Consider the following 18,697-nt stretch of genomic DNA (forward strand, 5'->3'; position numbering starts at 1 on the left):
TTTTCCATTTAGAGTGTCTTTGTTACGTTGACGTGGAGTGACGTGCTGGCTGTCTTGAAGACTATCATTGGTTGGTGAACGGTCAGTCTTTCTAGGTTCGATATGCTTGAGAACAGTTTAAAACACCCGGAGCAGTGACTGAGTAGCTTTAAACGATGCCAAAATCTGATTTTAAGCGCAGCGCTCTCTCATTTCTTAGAACTAGTTCAAATCGAAGAAGTTCTGCCAGTTCAGAAGAGGAACATGGTTCTGTAACCTTTCTTCCATCGGGACCTTGGAATAAATCAGGTATGGAGGAGAAAGATTGAAAATGAACTTGAACATTTCCAAACGATTTGTTTTTTTTTCCGCTCCGTCACTTGTGAGACTTCGACGATTTTGCGCGTACTGAACACTTTGATATAGCAAAAACTCGCAAGGCCTACCTCAAGTAATGGCTGTGTGTACATCATTTGAGCAACTTATTTGTACAAATTACCTGCATCGGTTGTTTTGTTATGTTCCGATTTTTTATGTATTTGATGATGTATTTATGATGTATTTCACTTTGGTCAGATATTTTAATATGACCAAGCGGAACAATTATTTATTCATCTGTTGCAGTTAGTCGCCCAGATGAAGTTAGCAGTCGAAATCACCTTCAGAAACCATATTTTTTCTGCGTAGTAATACCAATTTTAATAGATGTACCTCATAATGAGAACTTAGGGTTGTAGAACAATGTAAGCACGATCTCCCTAGCGCGTTATTTGCAACTTCAAGTCGTAAATTGTATTGACGTAGTGGTTGTTGGATTTTCAAATTTTTTCTCTGCTATGAACCAAATTGTTTTAACAAGTGAACAAACAATTTAAAAGGACAAAGGAAAATTGACACCCGGTGCAAGCCTTGTAACGCATCAGCAACCTCGCCTCTTCCCTCTCTTCCCATGGTTTACAAACCTGTCCACTTACCCATGCCTGCTGAGATTAGAATTATGTAATGATTAATAATCGTTGTACCGTTGATAAACAAATATAGTTTATTTATCGTAAGCTGGAAATGACAATTATTGATAACTGGTTGATCAAGTCTCAATTAAGAATTTCGTATGGTATTTCGAGCAAATTTTGTCAAGGCAAATTCATATACAGTGGAAATGTATCGGCGGTGAGCAGGTAGTGAGGTTTTTCAAATGAGTTTCTTAACAAAGACTGTCTGATTGGAAATGATCGACTGCATGTACAGTTACATGATTGGTCAATTAGCTGTCACATTAACAGCAATTGTTACCTTCTGGAAACCTGAGACCTGGCTTCTTGCCTGACATTCCTTTCACACGGGCAAAGACAGAAATTAAAAGATTCCCTCAAAAAATTTGTGATTTCTTGTCTGAAATCAGCAAGTGATGGCTGGAATACGTGACAGGACAGAGAGCAAAATCAAATATGAGCCTGCAAGTAAGTTGAACATTAAGGTTACCCTCGCCATCATTGTTTGGAAGCACCAGGGATCGTCCCCCAAATTGGACGCAGAACGGTTGTTAACAATTCTTTATCTTGGCGGTACCCTTTTAGAATTTTTAACTTAAATCTCATCTTACTTGATTTGAATGTTAATATTTTAGCAGCGCTCTTACTTTCGTCTTTGTTGTTTGACAACAGAGAAATGAAGTACTTTTTTAAAGTTGTAATTGGACTCTGAACTTAATCAAACGCCGTGTTTGCCGTAGCCTATTACTAAATGTTTGTACATAAAATTAAGTGTACAGCTTGCGCACTTAGGACGGGCTGGTGTTGGTATTACTAAGAACAGAGTGACAATCTTCCTGGAAAGATTCCGCAATTCAGTGCTTTCTTGATCATTCACATGTGTGTGTTGTCCTCGATTTTGCAGCAGCTGTAGGTGTTTTTAGCCGTGTCAAATGTCAATACGACATTTCTATGCAGACGAAATACAGCCCGGATTCTTTTTACTTTTACACTAGATACCATGTTTTCGACACGAACTAAACTGCTGTGCGATTTTCACCACCCAAGTCTGTTCCGGTAATTTAACTTAAAGGTTGTTCATTTCAGTTTGAATGCCTAGCAACCTTGACATTATAGGGGTCAAAATGTCGAACGGGATACTCAAATTTTATCTCTCAAGTTCACAATAAAATATCGTTTGCTTTAGTCTTGAATGAAATAGCTGCTGATTGATTTGGCACCAGGTCTAAAGGGAAAAAGTTATTTTCTAAAGTTTGTGAGCTGTCGATTCTAAATAGTTTTACCGAATATATGTTTTACTGTATACGTTAGCTTGTATAATATTGAAACTTTGTCAAAGACCTAAAAGCCAAGTCAAAATACGAGTTGACCTTAGAATCTCTTAAAAACTGAAAAGTGCCATCAAGTTGTTTTCTCTTTTGTGACGATTTCAACGCTCTTATCGCTGTATTTTCTCTTCGGTCTGGTAAACTTCAGGTTTCTTGCAAGTAAACAAACAGGCAGTGATTGTTTCCGTCCCGGTACCGGGTGGCACAACAACTTGGCTAATAATATGTACTTGTGCGACATTTTTAACCAGCTTATCTGTGACATATCATTGCACAAACATGTTTTAGATCTCAGTTTCATGTGGTTGCCAGTGGGTTACAAGAAAGTTAATACGAAACCTCTTTTTTTCTAGTTTACCTTTTGATCAAAAATAACTCTTCGGGGGGCAATCATGCAGGACGTACTTTTAAAAAGCACCAGAGAAATGGAGACATACCAGTCTTGAATTACCGTTAGGCGTTACGCTTTACCACCTTCATCTTTGTAACATTAGTAAGATTAGTAACTTTTTCACTGACAGAAGTGGATAAGGTCAAAATCTACTTTTGTAGAAAAAGAATAGACACTCTGGCGACAGAGAAATTCCACCCTCCCTTCCAGGAGCTTCTAAGAGCTTGCAAGGTACACAAGATTATCTTATTAGGAGGTTCAAGAATAAACTTCGGTCCTATTTCTCCTGCTCTGATTGGTAACATTTATCGCTCCGGAAGACGACTAAGAAAGGACCTTCCACTTTGAGCTCCTTATCAGGACAAGACTTGTATTTGTTGCACTCAGATTTTTTAAGGATTTTTCGATGAAGACGTGCAAGCATCGTTCCAAACCGAGCGGCGATGCCCGTGCGTTTCGAACCACGAACCGCGTTTCGAAGCGCGCGTTTCGCGCGCTCGCTTTGCGTGCAGGCCTCACCGCTCTTGTTGCAACAATCAGGAGCTTGTCATAGCTTGCGATCCCGGGGGAGCGTTACGCAATGAAAGCTCGTCCCTAGTTCCCTTGGCGAATGAAAGAGCTCTCGCGGCTAGTAGATTCCGCCGGCACCAGCTCCGTAAACCAATGCAACCATTGACATTCCTTCCTTCCATTTTTTTAGCTGAAGAAGATGCTGAACATGCTGGCAATTGCTGCACCAAAGCAAAGGTATGATTTTTGTTCTTAAATTTTCTTAACTTTCCATCCGAGTTTTTCCTCCCTTATAATGCCATATCGCAGTTAGATCTCAGTCAGCGAGAGAATCGCACACTTTTGATCAGCGTTTTTTTTTTTTTTTGAACAAGTCGCTCATTCCTTTCTGTCTCCCTATAGAACTGGTTTATCAGCTTTCCAAAAGCAACTTGGCCAATTCTCTTGACAGAATTTGGGGAGCGTTTTTCGTATTATGGCATCAAAAGTAAGTAACCTGTTACCGCACAGACGAAATATACAAGTTTAACTAACCGCGTATAGTATACATAGGTATCTGGCAATGTTAATCGTGTAACAATTTCCTTTACAGCGGTGCTTGTGTTGTATCTGACTAAAGACCTCATGTTTAATAAGGCCAATGGCAAGAGCATTTATCACGCATTTAGTATGACAAGTTACTTTACGGGAGTTATCGGCGCCATGATAGCAGACAGCTGGCTTGGAAAGTATCGGTGGGTGCAAAAGAAATCGTTTTATTCGGTTCAACTTAACTCTAAAGGTTCATGCGGATGATGAAGTCTACTTTTTAAGCAAACTCTCAGGCTAATCACACAATCGAAATTTGTTTGTTTGTTTTTGTTTTTCCTATAGAACCATCGCCTACACACTGTTCCTGTATTCCATTTCGGAGATCCTTCTCACATTGACAAGTGTTGACACTATTGGTCAGCGGAATTCGTAAGTACCCTCAAGATACAACATATGCTCACTTGATCTCCTTCAGCTTCTCCGTTTCGCTAATTTTTCGATCAGTTTAGCGCTATTTTTTTTATTCCTTTCGTTTTAATTCGCTTCATGTTGCCTTTGCACACCTATTTGTCCTTCCATAATTTTATTCTCGTTTTTTTTTTCTTTCTTTAGAGTGGGACCTTTAATTTCATTGTTCGCCATGGCTATTGCTTGTGGTAACATCAAGCCTTGTCTTGCCGCTTTTGGTGGAGATCAATTCCGTAAAGATCAGGTTAGTTCATTCATTATCTTTACTAGGCCAATGAGACAAACTCGTAACTCTTGCTGATTAAAAGTGTAGTCACCTTAAAATGCAAATTCTCTCTCTATTACTTCGCGTTCGTGTTCCGACTGGCGCAGAGAGCTTAGACATAAATCGAGAATTATACTTGACTCCCTCGGGTTCCCCAGCAATTGACAGACGTCAAGTTTGATTTCTTTAAATCTCATTGGTTCGTGACGATCACGCTTGCTGTGACTGAACCCTTTGTAACCACATGAAGACGCCCAATGCAGAGGCAGATCAAGAGGGGGAGGGTTTGGTTCGTCTTGATGCCCCCTCCCCCCTCCCCCCTTTCACATATTTCTTTGTTTGACTCCAATATTCTTGCAACGACAAGATACCATGTTATACTACCTAATGTAAAGTATGTAAAATCTACTTGTCTTAAGATAGTTCTCGGCGTATTTAGGCCTAAGTGCAACGAAAAATATCTGTGCTTTCTGGATCAAAGTCTTGACTCTTCCCCTCTCGATAAAAAATTCCTGGATCCGTCCCTGGATTTAAGGAATGCGGGTCTCTGTTAGGAAAAAAAGCCTTCTCAAGGCCTGATACAGAGAGACTTGACGTGAATACTAAGCTTATTTAATTTCAATAGGAACACATGCTAGAGCTCTTCTTTGCGATGTTTTACGCGTCCGTCAACGTTGGCGCGGTACTCTGCATGTGGTTCATTCCTATGGTGCGAAGTGAGTAATATATTTTTTTAGCTTGCTTGTTTGTTTGTTTACTTTCTGTTTCCTCTTAAAGGCGGACGAAAAAGCCATATCATTGCTTATTCTTGCTACCTTACGGTGAAACAGAGAAAAAAAAAAAAAAAAGAACAACCTGAAACAATTATTGTCTTACTTGTTTTTTTCCAGCTGATGTGCAGTGTTTTGGACGGGACTGTTATCCAGTAGTGTTTGCGATAAACACAGTTCTCATCATCACTGCAACACGTAAGTGTATAAACGGGACTGGCATTTACGCTCCCCAGGCTTTTGCCAATGGACATAATCGTGTCAGATACAACATAAAAAGATAGACTGGACGTGGTGGTGTTGAAAGGCGAGCCGCGTAACTGAGTACAGGCCAAAAAGAAATGAATTGTCTCTCAGGGTTGATAGTCGCGATATAAAAGCTAAACTTAATCTCTTGTTTTTTCGATCACTTCTGAACTACACAAAATAAATCGTGGCGTATTTCTCAATATTTTGGTGCGAAAAGGATGTTGTCTTAAAATCTCGAGTATCATTTGCGCTATCTCTCAATATTCTCACCTGTTACCAGCTTATGACAAGCGCGTGAGCAGTCAAGGTGATTAGATCCTCAAGGTCAATGAAAAAAAGCAAGGACCAAAAGATAAAAAAAGCCGGCATCAACAAATAAAGAAAAAGATCCTTCATAGCATCTTAAGGATATCAGTTATTTAAGTTGACGTCGCTTTCAGCTCATACTACTTTTCATAGACTTTCAAACTTATGTAGAGTATCTTTACACAAAAAGCAAGAATTTGAAATATTTACCGTTTTTGAGCGTAAATGCATAATATTTTGCTTCATACGTTTCTCTCTCTGTAGTTTCTCTTGTGGCCGGAAAAAGGCTTTACACGCTGAAAGATCCAGCTGGAAACGTCATGATCCGTGTTTTTAAAATCATATGGGTGAGATGAAGACTTCTTGTTTTTCAGCTTCCTTTTCCAGCTTGAACCGTGAGACAATTTTAACATTGTATTATCTTACACAAGGACGCAGAAAAAAATTTTAGGAGTTTTTTTCAAGATTTCAGTTACAATGAGTTTCACATTTCGGGATAAAAGGAGAGATAGACAGCCAAAAATATCTTAACCTTTAACTCCCAAGATTTAATTGTTATTTCTCTCCTCTTACCTCTACGCATTTCCTAGAAAATACGTTATGAGAATTTGGTGTCAAATCAAGATAACAACGTCTACCTGATAAGTTTGAGTGTTCTCAATACCTGCGTGCGGGATAATGTATGGTTGTTATAGGGAAAAGCCAATTTAGGTCAGGGAAGAACAGCTTTGGCACTTTAGCTGAGCTCAACTGTATTAAAACTATATGACGCTGACGCCTTTTCACTCTGTTCTCGAAACAAAAGCCTTTTTGCAAGCCTGAAAATCTCTTGAAAGAAAGACAAACAAGCTTTGTCGAATTTATTTTCACAGCACGCTTTATCAAACAAATTCAGTAGCTCCGGGCCTACGCAAGTTACCCATTGGTTGGACAACGCTAATGATGAGTACGAGGTAAATCATATTTGTTTGTTGTTTTTATTTTATGATTCAATCTATTTCTTTTATTCATGCCCTTTTGCGGCATTCAGGCTGACTGATTTGAACTCTTTTTTAGCTTTCTGAAAACTACGAGATCTTCTGTATTTCCCATCTCATTCCCCTTGTCGTTTTTACTTGCGAAGCACGAGCCCTTAAATTTTCCATCTCGTACTTTCTCGCTGCACAGTATCTTGGTTTCAATGGAGGAGAGAAGAGGTACGAGATATCACTTGTATGTCGAGAGCTTTTAATCCTCTTTCCACCCATGGTAATATAGAAATCGTCTCTCACATTACATCCCCAAAAGGCGAATCATAAGGACTAATATTTTTCTGATCTTCTTTTAGAGGGTAATTTCAGTTTGGAGATAATAGAGAAGGATTTCAAGCGTTCAAATTTGCTCTTGTACATTTTAGCAGTAATTAATGTTATATTTCTTTATTTCAGCAAAAGGAAATTAACGACATCAAATTGTTACTCCGTGTGCTGAAGATGTACATCCCTCTTCCGGTGTTTTGGGCGCTTTTCCATCAACAGGTAAATTTCAGTTTCGTGAGTGTTATCAAGGCCATTAAATTTCTCCATTTAATTGCGAAGAGTTTTATTTCACGGCTCCTGAGAATAAAAGGATGGAAGGTAAATTACGAGCGGTCCTCTTTCCTAATTTAATTCATCGGGCGGGCAAAAAATATATTTCTGTTTACTCAAGTGGAATGGGTGGGAAAGGTGGAAAATTCTTATTGAATAGGATTATGTACTTGCGTTTTCTATCGAGAGGTGTTGTACAATTTCTGCGATTGTTTCTTTTTCTAATTAGGGATCAAGTTGGACTCTTCAAGCAGAGCAGATGGATGGTGATTTGGTAAGATTTAGTTGAAATCTGCAGATATAAAGGCAACGGAGGTGTTTTAGGCATGCTGCATGTGATTGACACTGACTAATCATGCGGCAGGTGGATAGCGACCTGAGGCTAACGCGAAGTACGAGTCATGCGCGAGAGAAGGAGGAAAGTGTCTGGCCCTTTGCGCACACCTAGTGCATGCATGCGCTCGACAGGAGACGGCAAAAGATGATGCTTCGTTGGCAAGCTACTAACTTTTGCAAATTTTCTTTTTGCTAGGGTGGTTTCACGTTACGATCAGATCAAATCCAAGTAAGTAAATCGCTCTCTTTCTCTGCCTTATTTCCTTTTGAATACTCTTAGATATCTGGATGAAGTCTTTCAAAACAACTTGTTTTTCTATTATCTTAGGCGTTGAATCCAATCCTTGTTCTGATCCTTATTCCTCTCTATGATGGCGTTATTTACCCTATGTTCGAGCGCTGCCAAATGCCTCTCAGGTAATGTTATGTGCGGGTATTTAGTTCACCTAGTCCTGATAGTAGCTACACTGTCCCCCTTCAGTAAGGCCTTGGAGCGAGTCATCTATAGTTAAATACCTATATAAGCATGATGTATTATTTAAGTACTAGTTTGGCTTTAGGAAAAGTCATTCCATTGAGCAAGCGATTATGGAGATCACTGATAATCTGAAGGCCTCTACTGAAAATAATTTTATATCTTGTGGCCTCTTCTTAGACTTCTCAAAAGCATTTGATACAATAAATTATCAAATATTGCCAGACAAACTCTGTAAATATGGTGCCCGTGGTAGGCCGCATGATTGGTTTGTAAGTTATCTCCAAGATCGCAATCAATTTGCTAAAATTGGAGATGAAAAGTCAAGTTTATTAGAGATGACTTATGGTGCACCACAAGGATCTACTTTGGTCCCCTTATTATTTTTAATTTACATCAATGACATTGCCAATTCATCTGACAAATTGGAGATGAAAAGTCAAGTTTATTAGAGATGACTTATGGTGCACCACAAGGATCTACTTTAGTCCCCTTATTATTTTTAATTTACATCAATGACATTGCCAATTCATCTGACAAATTGGAGATGAAAAGTCAAGTTTATTAGAGATGACTTATGGTGCACCACAAGGATCTACTTTAGTCCCCTTATTATTTTTAATTTACATCAATGACATTGCCAATTCATCTGACAAATTGGAGATGAAAAGTCAAGTTTATTAGAGATGACTTATGGTGCACCACAAGGATCTACTTTAGTCCCCTTATTATTTTTAATTTACATCAATGACATTGCCAATTCATCTGACAAATTGGAGATGAAAAGTCAAGTTTATTAGAGATGACTTATGGTGCACCACAAGGATCTACTTTAGTCCCCTTATTATTTTTAATTTACATCAATGACATTGCCAATTCATCTGACAAATTGGAGATGAAAAGTCAAGTTTATTAGAGATGACTTATGGTGCACCACAAGGATCTACTTTAGTCCCCTTATTATTTTTAATTTACATCAATGACATTGCCAATTCATCTGACAAATTGTCCTTTCGCCTTTTTGCCGACGATGCTAATATTTTCTATGCTTCAGATGACATAAATGATATCGAATCAGTTATAAACTGTGAAATAACCAGTGTTCTCAATTATTATTCCAGAAAAAACTAACTTCATGTTAATCATAACCTCACCACGTAAAAAGTTACCCCTATAAATATTATAAATTTTGAGCAGAAGACTTGCATTAAGTACCTCAGTGTTTATATAGATCAACAATTAAATTTACCTGTGTTAAAAGCAACTTTATTATACACTGATATACCCTTATTTAAATTATGCAGTTTAATGTGGGGAAATACTTATCCATCAAATCTAAACAAGTTATGTTCTCTTCAAAATAAATGCAAAAGTTTTCTATAAACTTCGTGATATTCTTAAATTTGACAATATTGTTTGACTAAGTAAATGCGTACTCGCACATAAGATATTTAACAACTCTTCTAGTATTCCTTCACGGTTTTATGATTTTCTCAGAACAGTCTCTAGCCTACACAAGTATAACACCAGATACGCCTCCAAGGGTAATTTTCATTGACTAAAAAAAGTAAGAAACAACTTTGGCAAATTTACCTTTGTATATGTAGCCTCTAAATTATGGGAAACGGTACCAACAAACTTGAAACGGTTCTCCATTAATTGTTTTAAAAAGCGGTATAAAAATCATCTCTTCAAATATCAGTCATAGTTCTGAATTCCCTAATAAAATTCAATTGTAATCATAATCATAAAGCCTAGCCTTTTAAAGCTTATGGCTTTCCCTTCCCTATTTTTACAAGTATTTTGTCATATTTCAGTGCTCTGAAAAAGATGACTGGTGGTCTAGTACTTGCTGCAGCAGCATTTGTTGTCTGTGCTTTTGTCCAAATTCAGATTCAGGTAACCATCTCATCTTTGTTTTTTCTTGCGGTCCAATTCGTTTCACTTCACTTCACTTCACTTAGCCTTACCCCTTTTTTTCGCATTGACTGAGGTACGTGCCCCTGGCTCCTGTGCTGTAAGGAGAAGATAAAAGGAAACTTAAGCACCGACGTATTCAGCCCTTGAGACCCTAACATCAGCATGTATATTCTCCATACTGTTTTTATATATTTCCTATGGTGATGACGAGAAGGTCATTTCTTTAATTTCATAAGCCTAATTTTTGATTTAGCAGTGGTACCTTTGTTAGAAATTAGATGCTAGTCACCCTCTGGGGTTTACACGCTAACAGTACCCGGAAGGAAGACTTGACGTGCTTTAAAATAAATAAATCATCTAGAAAAACTTATTTTTCAACATTTGAGATCAAACATTACAGATTAAAGAGCGGTTGTAGCCCCTCCCCAACCCCCGACCCCCATCCTCCCCCCCCCCTCCCCGAAAAAAAAGGAAAAAGAAAAAGAGAAAAGAAATTCTCGACCTCCGGCTGCCGATAAAGTTTCAAACACGTCTGTATACATGATCACTTATGTATTATTTTCGATGAAATTGTTGGTATTGTTGTTGTTGTTCAGACCATCGGTGAAGGTCCAGCCGCACCAGGGGTAGGAAAAACCACTATGGAGTTCATTAACAGTGCCCCATGTCCAGTCTCTATCGACCGCGAGTCTTTCTTCAGGGTGAATCTCAAATACGGAGAGGTAATTATTATGGGGTTATGTTTCGTCTTGGCATTGGGAGAGAAAAACATAGATGACGTGTCATATCGAAAGTTGTTTGTGAGCATAATTAACAAATAGATTCGTGTTGCTGTGCGCATGCTCAATGATAGAGCACTGATGATGTCAAAATATGGTAAGAACAAGATAGTGGCATACGAGACGCAGCCGAGTGCGTCACTGACGTTCTTACCACGCTTTTACGTCTTCTATGATCTATTACTGGACAGGCGCAAGGCAACACAAAATCTGCCTGTTAACCCTTTACACCCTAACATCAGTATGCATATTCTCCATACTGTTCTCTATACATTTCCAAAGAGGCTGACAAGGAGAATTTGTGTAACAATCAAGGGCTGCTTTAGTTGGTGATCATCTCCTTTATTCTCATAACTTTCATGTTTGATTCAGGGAGGATATAGTAAGGAGAAATTAGATGCTAGTCACCCATAGGGGTAAAGGGTTGACGCAAAAAGAAGCAAACTCTATGATGGTGACGTCATCCAAGCGTCCGTCCTCCACTATCTCATAAGTAAGAACCAATCAAAGTGCCTGTATAATCCATTTAAGAGCGCTTTTAGACCTAATATTTAAAGTCTCATGAGAGTTTTTATTTTTTGTCAACTTCTACCTTCCTTTTTGTTCTCTTCACGGTCTAATTCAAAATCCAGCGATCAGACATTTTCGTTGGTCAGGCCGGCTTCATGAACTTTACAGTAACTGCTCAGGGTAACGGATGCAACGTGAAAGAGAAACGTGCTAGTTTACAGTTGGATGACAAGAAAGTCTTTAGCGCCGTAGTAGAAATCGCCAAGGATGAATTTGTTTTGAACAAGGTAGGGTCAAATTTTAATTTGTTTTTCCATGGAAGTTCAGTTTATGGAAGAAATAGGGCCAAACTGTTCTAAGATTTTTAACCAGTCGCACTTAATAGGGCGTGGCTCTCGAAAGACTATTACCCCCTGATCAAGAAAACTGGGAAGGTTCGAAACCCTTTCGAGAAATTGAGAGAGATCGAGATTCTGCCATTTCATCGACAGTTTCTTGAATTATTTCGCAGCCATCGCAAGTTTTTATTGATCGAGGTTAAAAGGCAGCAATAAATCAATTGTAGCTTGAACTGGCATCGTCAACTTGATAAGATAATTTCACCAAAAGTTTTGCCCACTATCTTTACTGACAGATTTACGTTTTTCCTCAGTATCCCATGAAACTTCCAGATATTGATATAAACAAAGCTGAAACCCGTGTTAGGTGAGTCATACTTGTTTGTTGTTGCTATTGTTGTAGTTTCTCATTAAAAAAAAAAAGGATTTACATCAGTCGCAGAACAACCCGATTCAGCTGATACAACTTGTAAAAAGTAATCCGGGGTTGCATTGGTTTTATATTACTTTGCTCTCACGCACCTATATTCTGAACCAATCAGGTTAGCAGTTGTGATTATGTCCGTTATGGCTTAAAAGCAGTTTATTGAAATGCGTGCAATAATACGATTGACATTCCACGCGCACAGTCTGGACAAAACTTTTAAACATATTATTACCGGAGTGTCTATTGGAGTATCCAACGTTACATATGCCTTTCCTAGTGGGCAACTTTATGTTTTAATGTACACTTACTTCTTTTTTCTCAGGGTGATTTATTCTGGTGCGGCTAATCTTCCCGAGAGGGTGGATGTGGAATTCAAGTCCATTTTGAGCAAAGTCGAACCAACCGTTTTGAAGAACATTGGGATTGAGAACTCATCATACAGTCTCATAGCAACTGGAGAGTGAGTGTAGGGTTTCACGCCAGGTTTTCTGACCTCAATTTTGTGCCACACTCGAAATTTTATTCGTCCAGTCTTGTCTGCCCCTTTAAAAGCGCGTCTCCTCCCTGAAGCGCAATGCGTGTTGTGTTTTGCGAGTGTTTCCCGTTAACCATCACGCACGACGCAATTCAGTTTGTACCTCTCAGCCCATCGAGGAATGACACTGAAAGCTTTAAGAATGGAATTAGAAATAGAGAGTAAGTGAATGTAAGTGACAAAAGGATGACACGTGGCAGAATTACTGATACAAAAAGTGACCCTTAATTCTAACAAGTTGTTCAACACTTGATTACAAGTGTTGAATAACTAATTGCAAGGAAGGAGAGACATAGGTTCTTGGAAGCTTGCAAGTGGTGGTTTTTAAAAATTTCCTTTGGCGATTTGTTTTGTTACACTACTGATATCTTTCCTTTCTTTTGATCTTCAATTTTCTATCACTGTAGGTACTACATAAACACTATCATGCATGCAACGAATGGCGCAAAGTTTCACTCCAAGGTGAGTGCTAATGTTAGGAGATGGACGCATTGGAATGCATAACATTATCAGTTTTACAATAGAAATAGTTATTTGTATTTCAATAAATCACGTTATTGGTAGATATTATGAAAAAAGAACCAATCGCGACTTCAGAGGGGCAAACGGATAACCGAAGAGAGTGTGGAAAAGTGAAATGATTTAAATAGTTCGTTCGGAAAGTCCTAAGAAGGATAACGCTGACCATCAAATGGAAACGTGGTGTACCATCGAGCTGGATAGAACTCGTGAAAATATCTTACAAACTTGCATCGAGTGTTTTATTACAAAAGATAATGTCTTTCAGCTTAATGCGTTTCAGAATGAGAAAATCTTTGGAGAATTTTCCTCCCCGCGCCGTTTCTTTTTCGTATTGGGAGCGTTTACATCGCGTACATTTATTGCCTTGCAACCCAAAAAGCTTTATCAACATATTTAGAGAGTAATCGTCTCTAACATTTTCTTGACTGATATCTCTCTTTTTCTTAACTTTTGCCATTCTAGGAACAAAATAAGAAAATCAAATTTGGCAACTTTGGTGGTTATACTGTAGTCATTCGCCCGCCTGAAAGAGATTATAACTCAACCCAGGTAAACATTGGGTACCTTCTGCCATCTACTTTGTATTTTATGCATGTAACAATACATCTAAGCATGTAACAATACATCTATTTTGAATCTTTGAAACATGTGAATATATTATTCCACCCTATTTTGTTCTATTTTGTCAGTTTGATACTTCAATGTACGAGGATGCCCCGGGCACAACTGTGTCTCGACTGCTCCAAATTCCACAGTATGTCGTGCTGACAGCATCTGAAGTCATGTTCTCTGTGACTGGTTTGGGTTTTGCTTACTCTCAGGTGACCAGGTTACTTCATATCCGTCCGCCCACCAACGAGTAGGCTCTTATTCGCGTTGCGACGTTAGTGGGACTGGTTGCGAGATTTGCGCCAGCGCATGCAGCGAGCGCACAGGAGGTTTGAAAGGAGTCTGGCACGAAAAAAGAGAATCAGAACCCTTTCATTCCACTCGCACGCTCGGATTGCCCGCTGGCTCGAATTAAGCGAGCATCGCCATCCGTGTCGAAGCGTTACTGAGAGCCTGCTCGTAGCTTATATGAAAGTTCATTGTCGGATCGTGCGTGTTCATAAACATCTTGCAAAGAGGCGAAAAAGTCTGGACACGAGCACTAGAGAAAAGCGTGAAGAAGTGGGGAAGGTGTTGTTTCCCCTTTCGATTATAAGGGTAAGATAGGATTTTTTTTCTGAGTGGGAAGCATAGTATTTTTGTGTCTTGATTATTAAGGGGATAGACAGGATATTGTGAGAGATCATTTTGGCATTTTTGGTTGTTCTACTCTCAATAATTGTGTTGACGAAGAGGAGGGTCACATAAACAGGGTACCTCAAGAAAGCTAGGTCTTGAATTTTTCCTGGCAGTCTCATACTCATGGCTGATCAATGCTCGTCTCCGTGTTTCAGGCTCCTGCCAGCATGAAGTCAGTATTGCAGTCTTTCTGGCTTCTAACAGTTGCTTTTGGTGACCTCATTGTGGTTATCTTGGCTTCCGTTTTACCAGCAATAGGCGTGGTGAGTTATGTAATCATGAAACACGAATTGATTATGGTATAGCAATTCTTGCCTTGATCGAATGCATATGTTTAACCCTTAAACCCGCAAGAGTCCGAGTGTCATCAAATCTGGATCAACTCACTAATGACAAAGGCCAATCAGAGGCAAGGCACATGGGAAGAAAGGAATTATTAAGACTCCAAGTAAAAACACATGGCGCGTCTTCTGCGCGGGAAAACGTACGTAGTTAAGTCGTGAATGGTATTGGTTTTGCATCTGATTGGTTAAAAAATGGGTCTCGAGTTTTGTGGACCAATCACATGGGTTCGTTAATCAAAACCAATGAAATGTCGGATTTTTTGGACACTCAACTGAAAATTGCTCTTGCGAGTCTCGAATTCTCCTCACAAAGAGGCGAATTGGTGGTAAATAACAACTTTTCTTTTCTGTAGGAGAGGGAAATGTTTTTGTATGGAGGTCTTATGGGCGTGATCGCCATCGTGTTTGGCATCATGTCTTACTTCTATAAATACGTGACCCCTGAGGAATTGGGAGAAAACGAGAGAAATGAAGAAAAAGAGAATCTGGAAATAAACGGAATCGCTCTTGAGGATCGTCACTCTGGCGACAACACCAAAGTCTAACGTGGTTTGCTTTTTGAGACATACAGACGTTCTCTTTCTCCCTGTATACTGAAGTGTTTTGGAGCTTTATCGCGGTTTGTTCATCTCCAGGTTCGCCACTTGCAGCCCATCATCAGTCATACACGCCTTTTGCACTTTTCTTCCCGTGCAAGTTGATATTTCTAATGTGTTCTCCTTCAAACTGAAGTTAATTTTCCTCTGCACAAAAATTGAATTGAAAAAAACGTGATGAGCAGATTTTTAGATGATTCTGGAGCTTTTTAAAGTCGTAGTTAAAGACAATATATCAGAAATAAATAGTTGCAGATGTCAATTTTTATATCTTGTCTGTATTCAAAGTACTTGTATTGAAGAGTATTTGTTTTCCATAAAAAGAACGTGATGAGCAGATTATTAGATGATTCTGGGGCTTTTTAAAGTCGCAGTTAAAAACAAAATATAAAAAAAAGTTGCAGATGTCTGTTTTTATATCTTGTTTATATTCACAGTATCTGTATTGAAGAGTTTTTTTTTCCTTAAAAAAAAGTGATGAGCAGATTTTTAGATGATTCTGGGGCTTTTTAAAGTCGCAGTAAAAGACAAAATATAAAAAAAAAAAAAAAGGTTGCAGTTTTCTGTTTTTATATCTTGTTTACATTGAAAGTTTCTGTAATGAAGAGCATTTTTTTCCCCTTACTTTGGAACAATAATTTTTTCATGAACGTGTTGAGCAGATTTTTAAATGATTCTGGAGCTTTATAAAGTCGTAGTAAAAGACAAAATATCAGAAAAAATAGTTACAGGTGTCTTTTTTATATCTTGTTTACATTCAATGTATCTGTATTGAAGAGTATTTTGTTACTTTCTTTTTGAACAATAATTTTTTCGTGAACACGTTACTTCCTCTGAAGATCGTCTTTTTGTCCGAAAATAATCTAAACAATTATTTTTTTTATGAACACTTCACTTCCTCTGTATGACCGTCATTATGTACAGAATAATCTGGACAATCATTTTCGCCTCCAAATCCTTGAAAGAAGAGAGCGGTTACCTCGTTACCAGGGTCTCTCTTCATTTAGAAGTGGAGCGACCTGGTTACAAGGTTTCACGTGATAGGGGATAACAGTTTTAATTGGCGGTTTGTATTGAGACTAGTGCCAAGTGTTCCTGTTTTTGACGAGGCCGCTGAACACCCCTCCATTTGAATCCACATACTTTCGAAGAAGCAAGCTATTTACAATTATAATTTTATATTATTTTGTAACTTTAAGAAGTTGACGATTTTTAATGAATTTTCTAGAGAGGGGGTTCTTCGTGAAATCAATTGTTTTTCTTTTTTTTTTTTCAGCGTTCTTTTTATTTGTGCTAAATATTACCATTGCGTTATTGAACTATTTTAAGAATGTGTAATGTATGTCAAGAACTACAGCTGCTTGAACCATTTTCTCTACCATTTTTTAGATTTTATTCGTTTATGTCGTTCATTTAATTCACTGACTTCTGAAATATATATTAAGTAGCTATGATAAAAAAGCAAGGTTGAAGAATATTTTTTTAATACAGTTTTGAGAAAAATACCTGATGTATGAAGTTTTGTAGTAGAACAAAATTTTGAAAAGTAGCGTTGAGATTTAATTGCCACAATCAATTCCCATTTTTTCAAGAAATATTCAGCTATTTTCGGATTTATTATTTGCTTGTTACGAGTGACCACTTTTTAGTGCCCAAATTGTGTTAATTTTCATGCCATAGCTTCAATTTGTTACTTTGTTTTTTTATTTCAGTTTTCGTAATACTATTTTATACTTTTCTACTTTTACATTATATATATTTTTACAGAGTGACCACTTTTTAGCTCCCAAGTTGTGTTAATTTTTACACCATAGACCATAAACCATATTTTATACTATTTTTATTTCAGTTTTCGTAATAACATTTTATACTTTTCTACTTTTACATTATATATATTTTTAGAGTGACCACTTTTTTGTGCCCAAATTGTGTTCATTTTTATACCGTAGCTTAAATTTGTTACTTTATTTTTTATTTCAGTTTTCGTAGTATTAGTTTTATACTTTTATACTTTTTTACATTATATAAATTTTTACATTTTGATACAATTTCTTTCGTCAATAAATGGTTGATTTGTTTATCATTGGTTTTTCTTTTGAGGTCTGGCGCTTTTTTGAGCTCGAGACTGGAATACCGCGAAATTCGACTCTAAGATCTTCTTTTCCGTATTTGCATTGGACAGACACCCGATCTCCACGGGTTTTTTTAATCTTCATTTTACGTTAAAATATTTATTTATTTATTTACTCAACTTTAATTATACAGATCTTAACATACAAATTGTAGATAAATTAACAATTAAAATAAATAAAAAGAAAAAAAATCACAAGATCTGAATAATTGGGTCAGTTTATACAGAATACGAGGATTCTTTATAAAAATAAACTTTCTCAATTAAAAAACATATATATATATATATATATATATATATAATATATATATATATATATATATATATATATATATATAACTAACTGCAGACAGTACTGTTTCGGCCTTCTGGGCCTCATCAGTGCAGTGCTGATGCTAGGTTGGAGGTAAGGGACCGGTCATTATTTATCGCCTGGGGGGGGGTCGGAGTATTTTTGTTGTCACATCGGAGCATTTACCTGATCCCCCCGTAGAGTATCTAGTTTTTTAGAGATCCCCCCTTATCGGTATTGGAAAGTTTCATGATCCCCCCCCCCCCTTTTCTCCCAGCCACCGCCAAATAACTTTTTGAATATGCAAGTGATATTTTAATAGTGGTACTTACGTCTCGTGGACCTTGAACCACAACGGTAAATATTTGCTCGTCAGATACTAACTGAATTGTCGAGGAAGTGCCAATCTCAGGCTGTTCATCCAAATCCACGAAAACATAGTCATCGTCGCTCTCTGCCTCTCCACTTTCGGATTCTTCATCCTCGGATTCCACGTCATCTTCATCACTCGACAGTTCTTCTGTTATCACAGTCTCTTTATTCTGTCGGTAATAGTGACATCGAATGGCCTTCACTTTGTCAAGTTTCCGACCACAGTCGTCAAACCATGCTTGTTGAGATACAGGTCTAGTTCTCTTACCCCCAACTTTTCAACTTTGCCACCCTCGATGAGGTTATCCCATTGAAAGTCCTTGTACGTTCGTTCGGCCTCTTGCCTTCTTCGCTCCTGAGCTGCTCTTGTTCTGATGTCCTTTCGGATCTCAATATCCTTCAAATGACTAACATATGCAATGACGTGCTTCTCTTCCACATTATATTTTGAGCAGAAGCTCTTCATTGTATCCTGT

At 37.9% G+C, this 18,697-nt stretch overlaps 1 protein-coding gene across 3 annotated transcripts; it reads left to right on the forward strand.

The window, feature by feature from the left end:
• Nucleotides 1-34: 34 nt before the first annotated feature.
• Nucleotides 35-17,509, forward strand: LOC113681627 (solute carrier family 15 member 2). Of its 3 annotated transcripts, none has more exons than XR_016186208.1 (24): nucleotides 35-288; nucleotides 3,391-3,437; nucleotides 3,603-3,687; nucleotides 3,793-3,934; nucleotides 4,074-4,160; nucleotides 4,344-4,443; nucleotides 5,090-5,180; nucleotides 5,355-5,432; nucleotides 6,054-6,136; nucleotides 6,662-6,742; nucleotides 7,217-7,306; nucleotides 7,587-7,631; nucleotides 7,890-7,922; nucleotides 8,022-8,110; nucleotides 9,986-10,067; nucleotides 10,685-10,810; nucleotides 11,500-11,664; nucleotides 12,030-12,082; nucleotides 12,465-12,602; nucleotides 13,085-13,139; nucleotides 13,662-13,748; nucleotides 13,889-14,405; nucleotides 14,642-14,749; nucleotides 15,184-17,509. XR_016186208.1 is itself a non-coding variant. In XM_089205109.1 (24 exons), exons 1-24 carry the CDS (start codon nucleotides 156-158, stop codon nucleotides 15,373-15,375), a joined length of 2,322 nt encoding a protein of 773 aa, XP_089061235.1. In that variant the 5' UTR covers nucleotides 35-155; the 3' UTR covers nucleotides 15,376-17,509. The 3 variants fall into 3 exon arrangements, 2 of the variants coding, with proteins under 2 accessions (XP_089061235.1, XP_089061236.1); XM_089205109.1 differs by having other exon boundaries at nucleotides 13,889-14,020; XM_089205110.1 differs by lacking the exon at nucleotides 35-288 and adding an exon at nucleotides 1,276-1,439 and having other exon boundaries at nucleotides 13,889-14,020.
• The last annotated feature ends 1,188 nt before the right edge of the window (nucleotides 17,510-18,697 follow it).

This window comes from Pocillopora damicornis, chromosome 4 (assembly GCF_964200805.1).
Source record: "Pocillopora damicornis chromosome 4, jaPocDami1.2, whole genome shotgun sequence".
Classification (NCBI taxonomy): Eukaryota; Metazoa; Cnidaria; class Anthozoa; order Scleractinia; family Pocilloporidae; genus Pocillopora; species Pocillopora damicornis.

Bases quoted from the DNA above. Each gene is read 5' to 3' on its own strand.
- LOC113681627 (XM_089205109.1), top strand. From the start codon at position 156: ATGCCAAAATCTGATTTTAAGCGCAGCGCTCTCTCATTTCTTAGAACT. The intron at 6,743-7,216 runs GTAAATCATATT...TCTTTATTTCAG, and splicing joins ACGCTAATGATGAGTACGAG to CAAAAGGAAATTAACGACAT. The intron at 7,923-8,021 runs GTAAGTAAATCG...CTATTATCTTAG, and splicing joins TACGATCAGATCAAATCCAA to GCGTTGAATCCAATCCTTGT.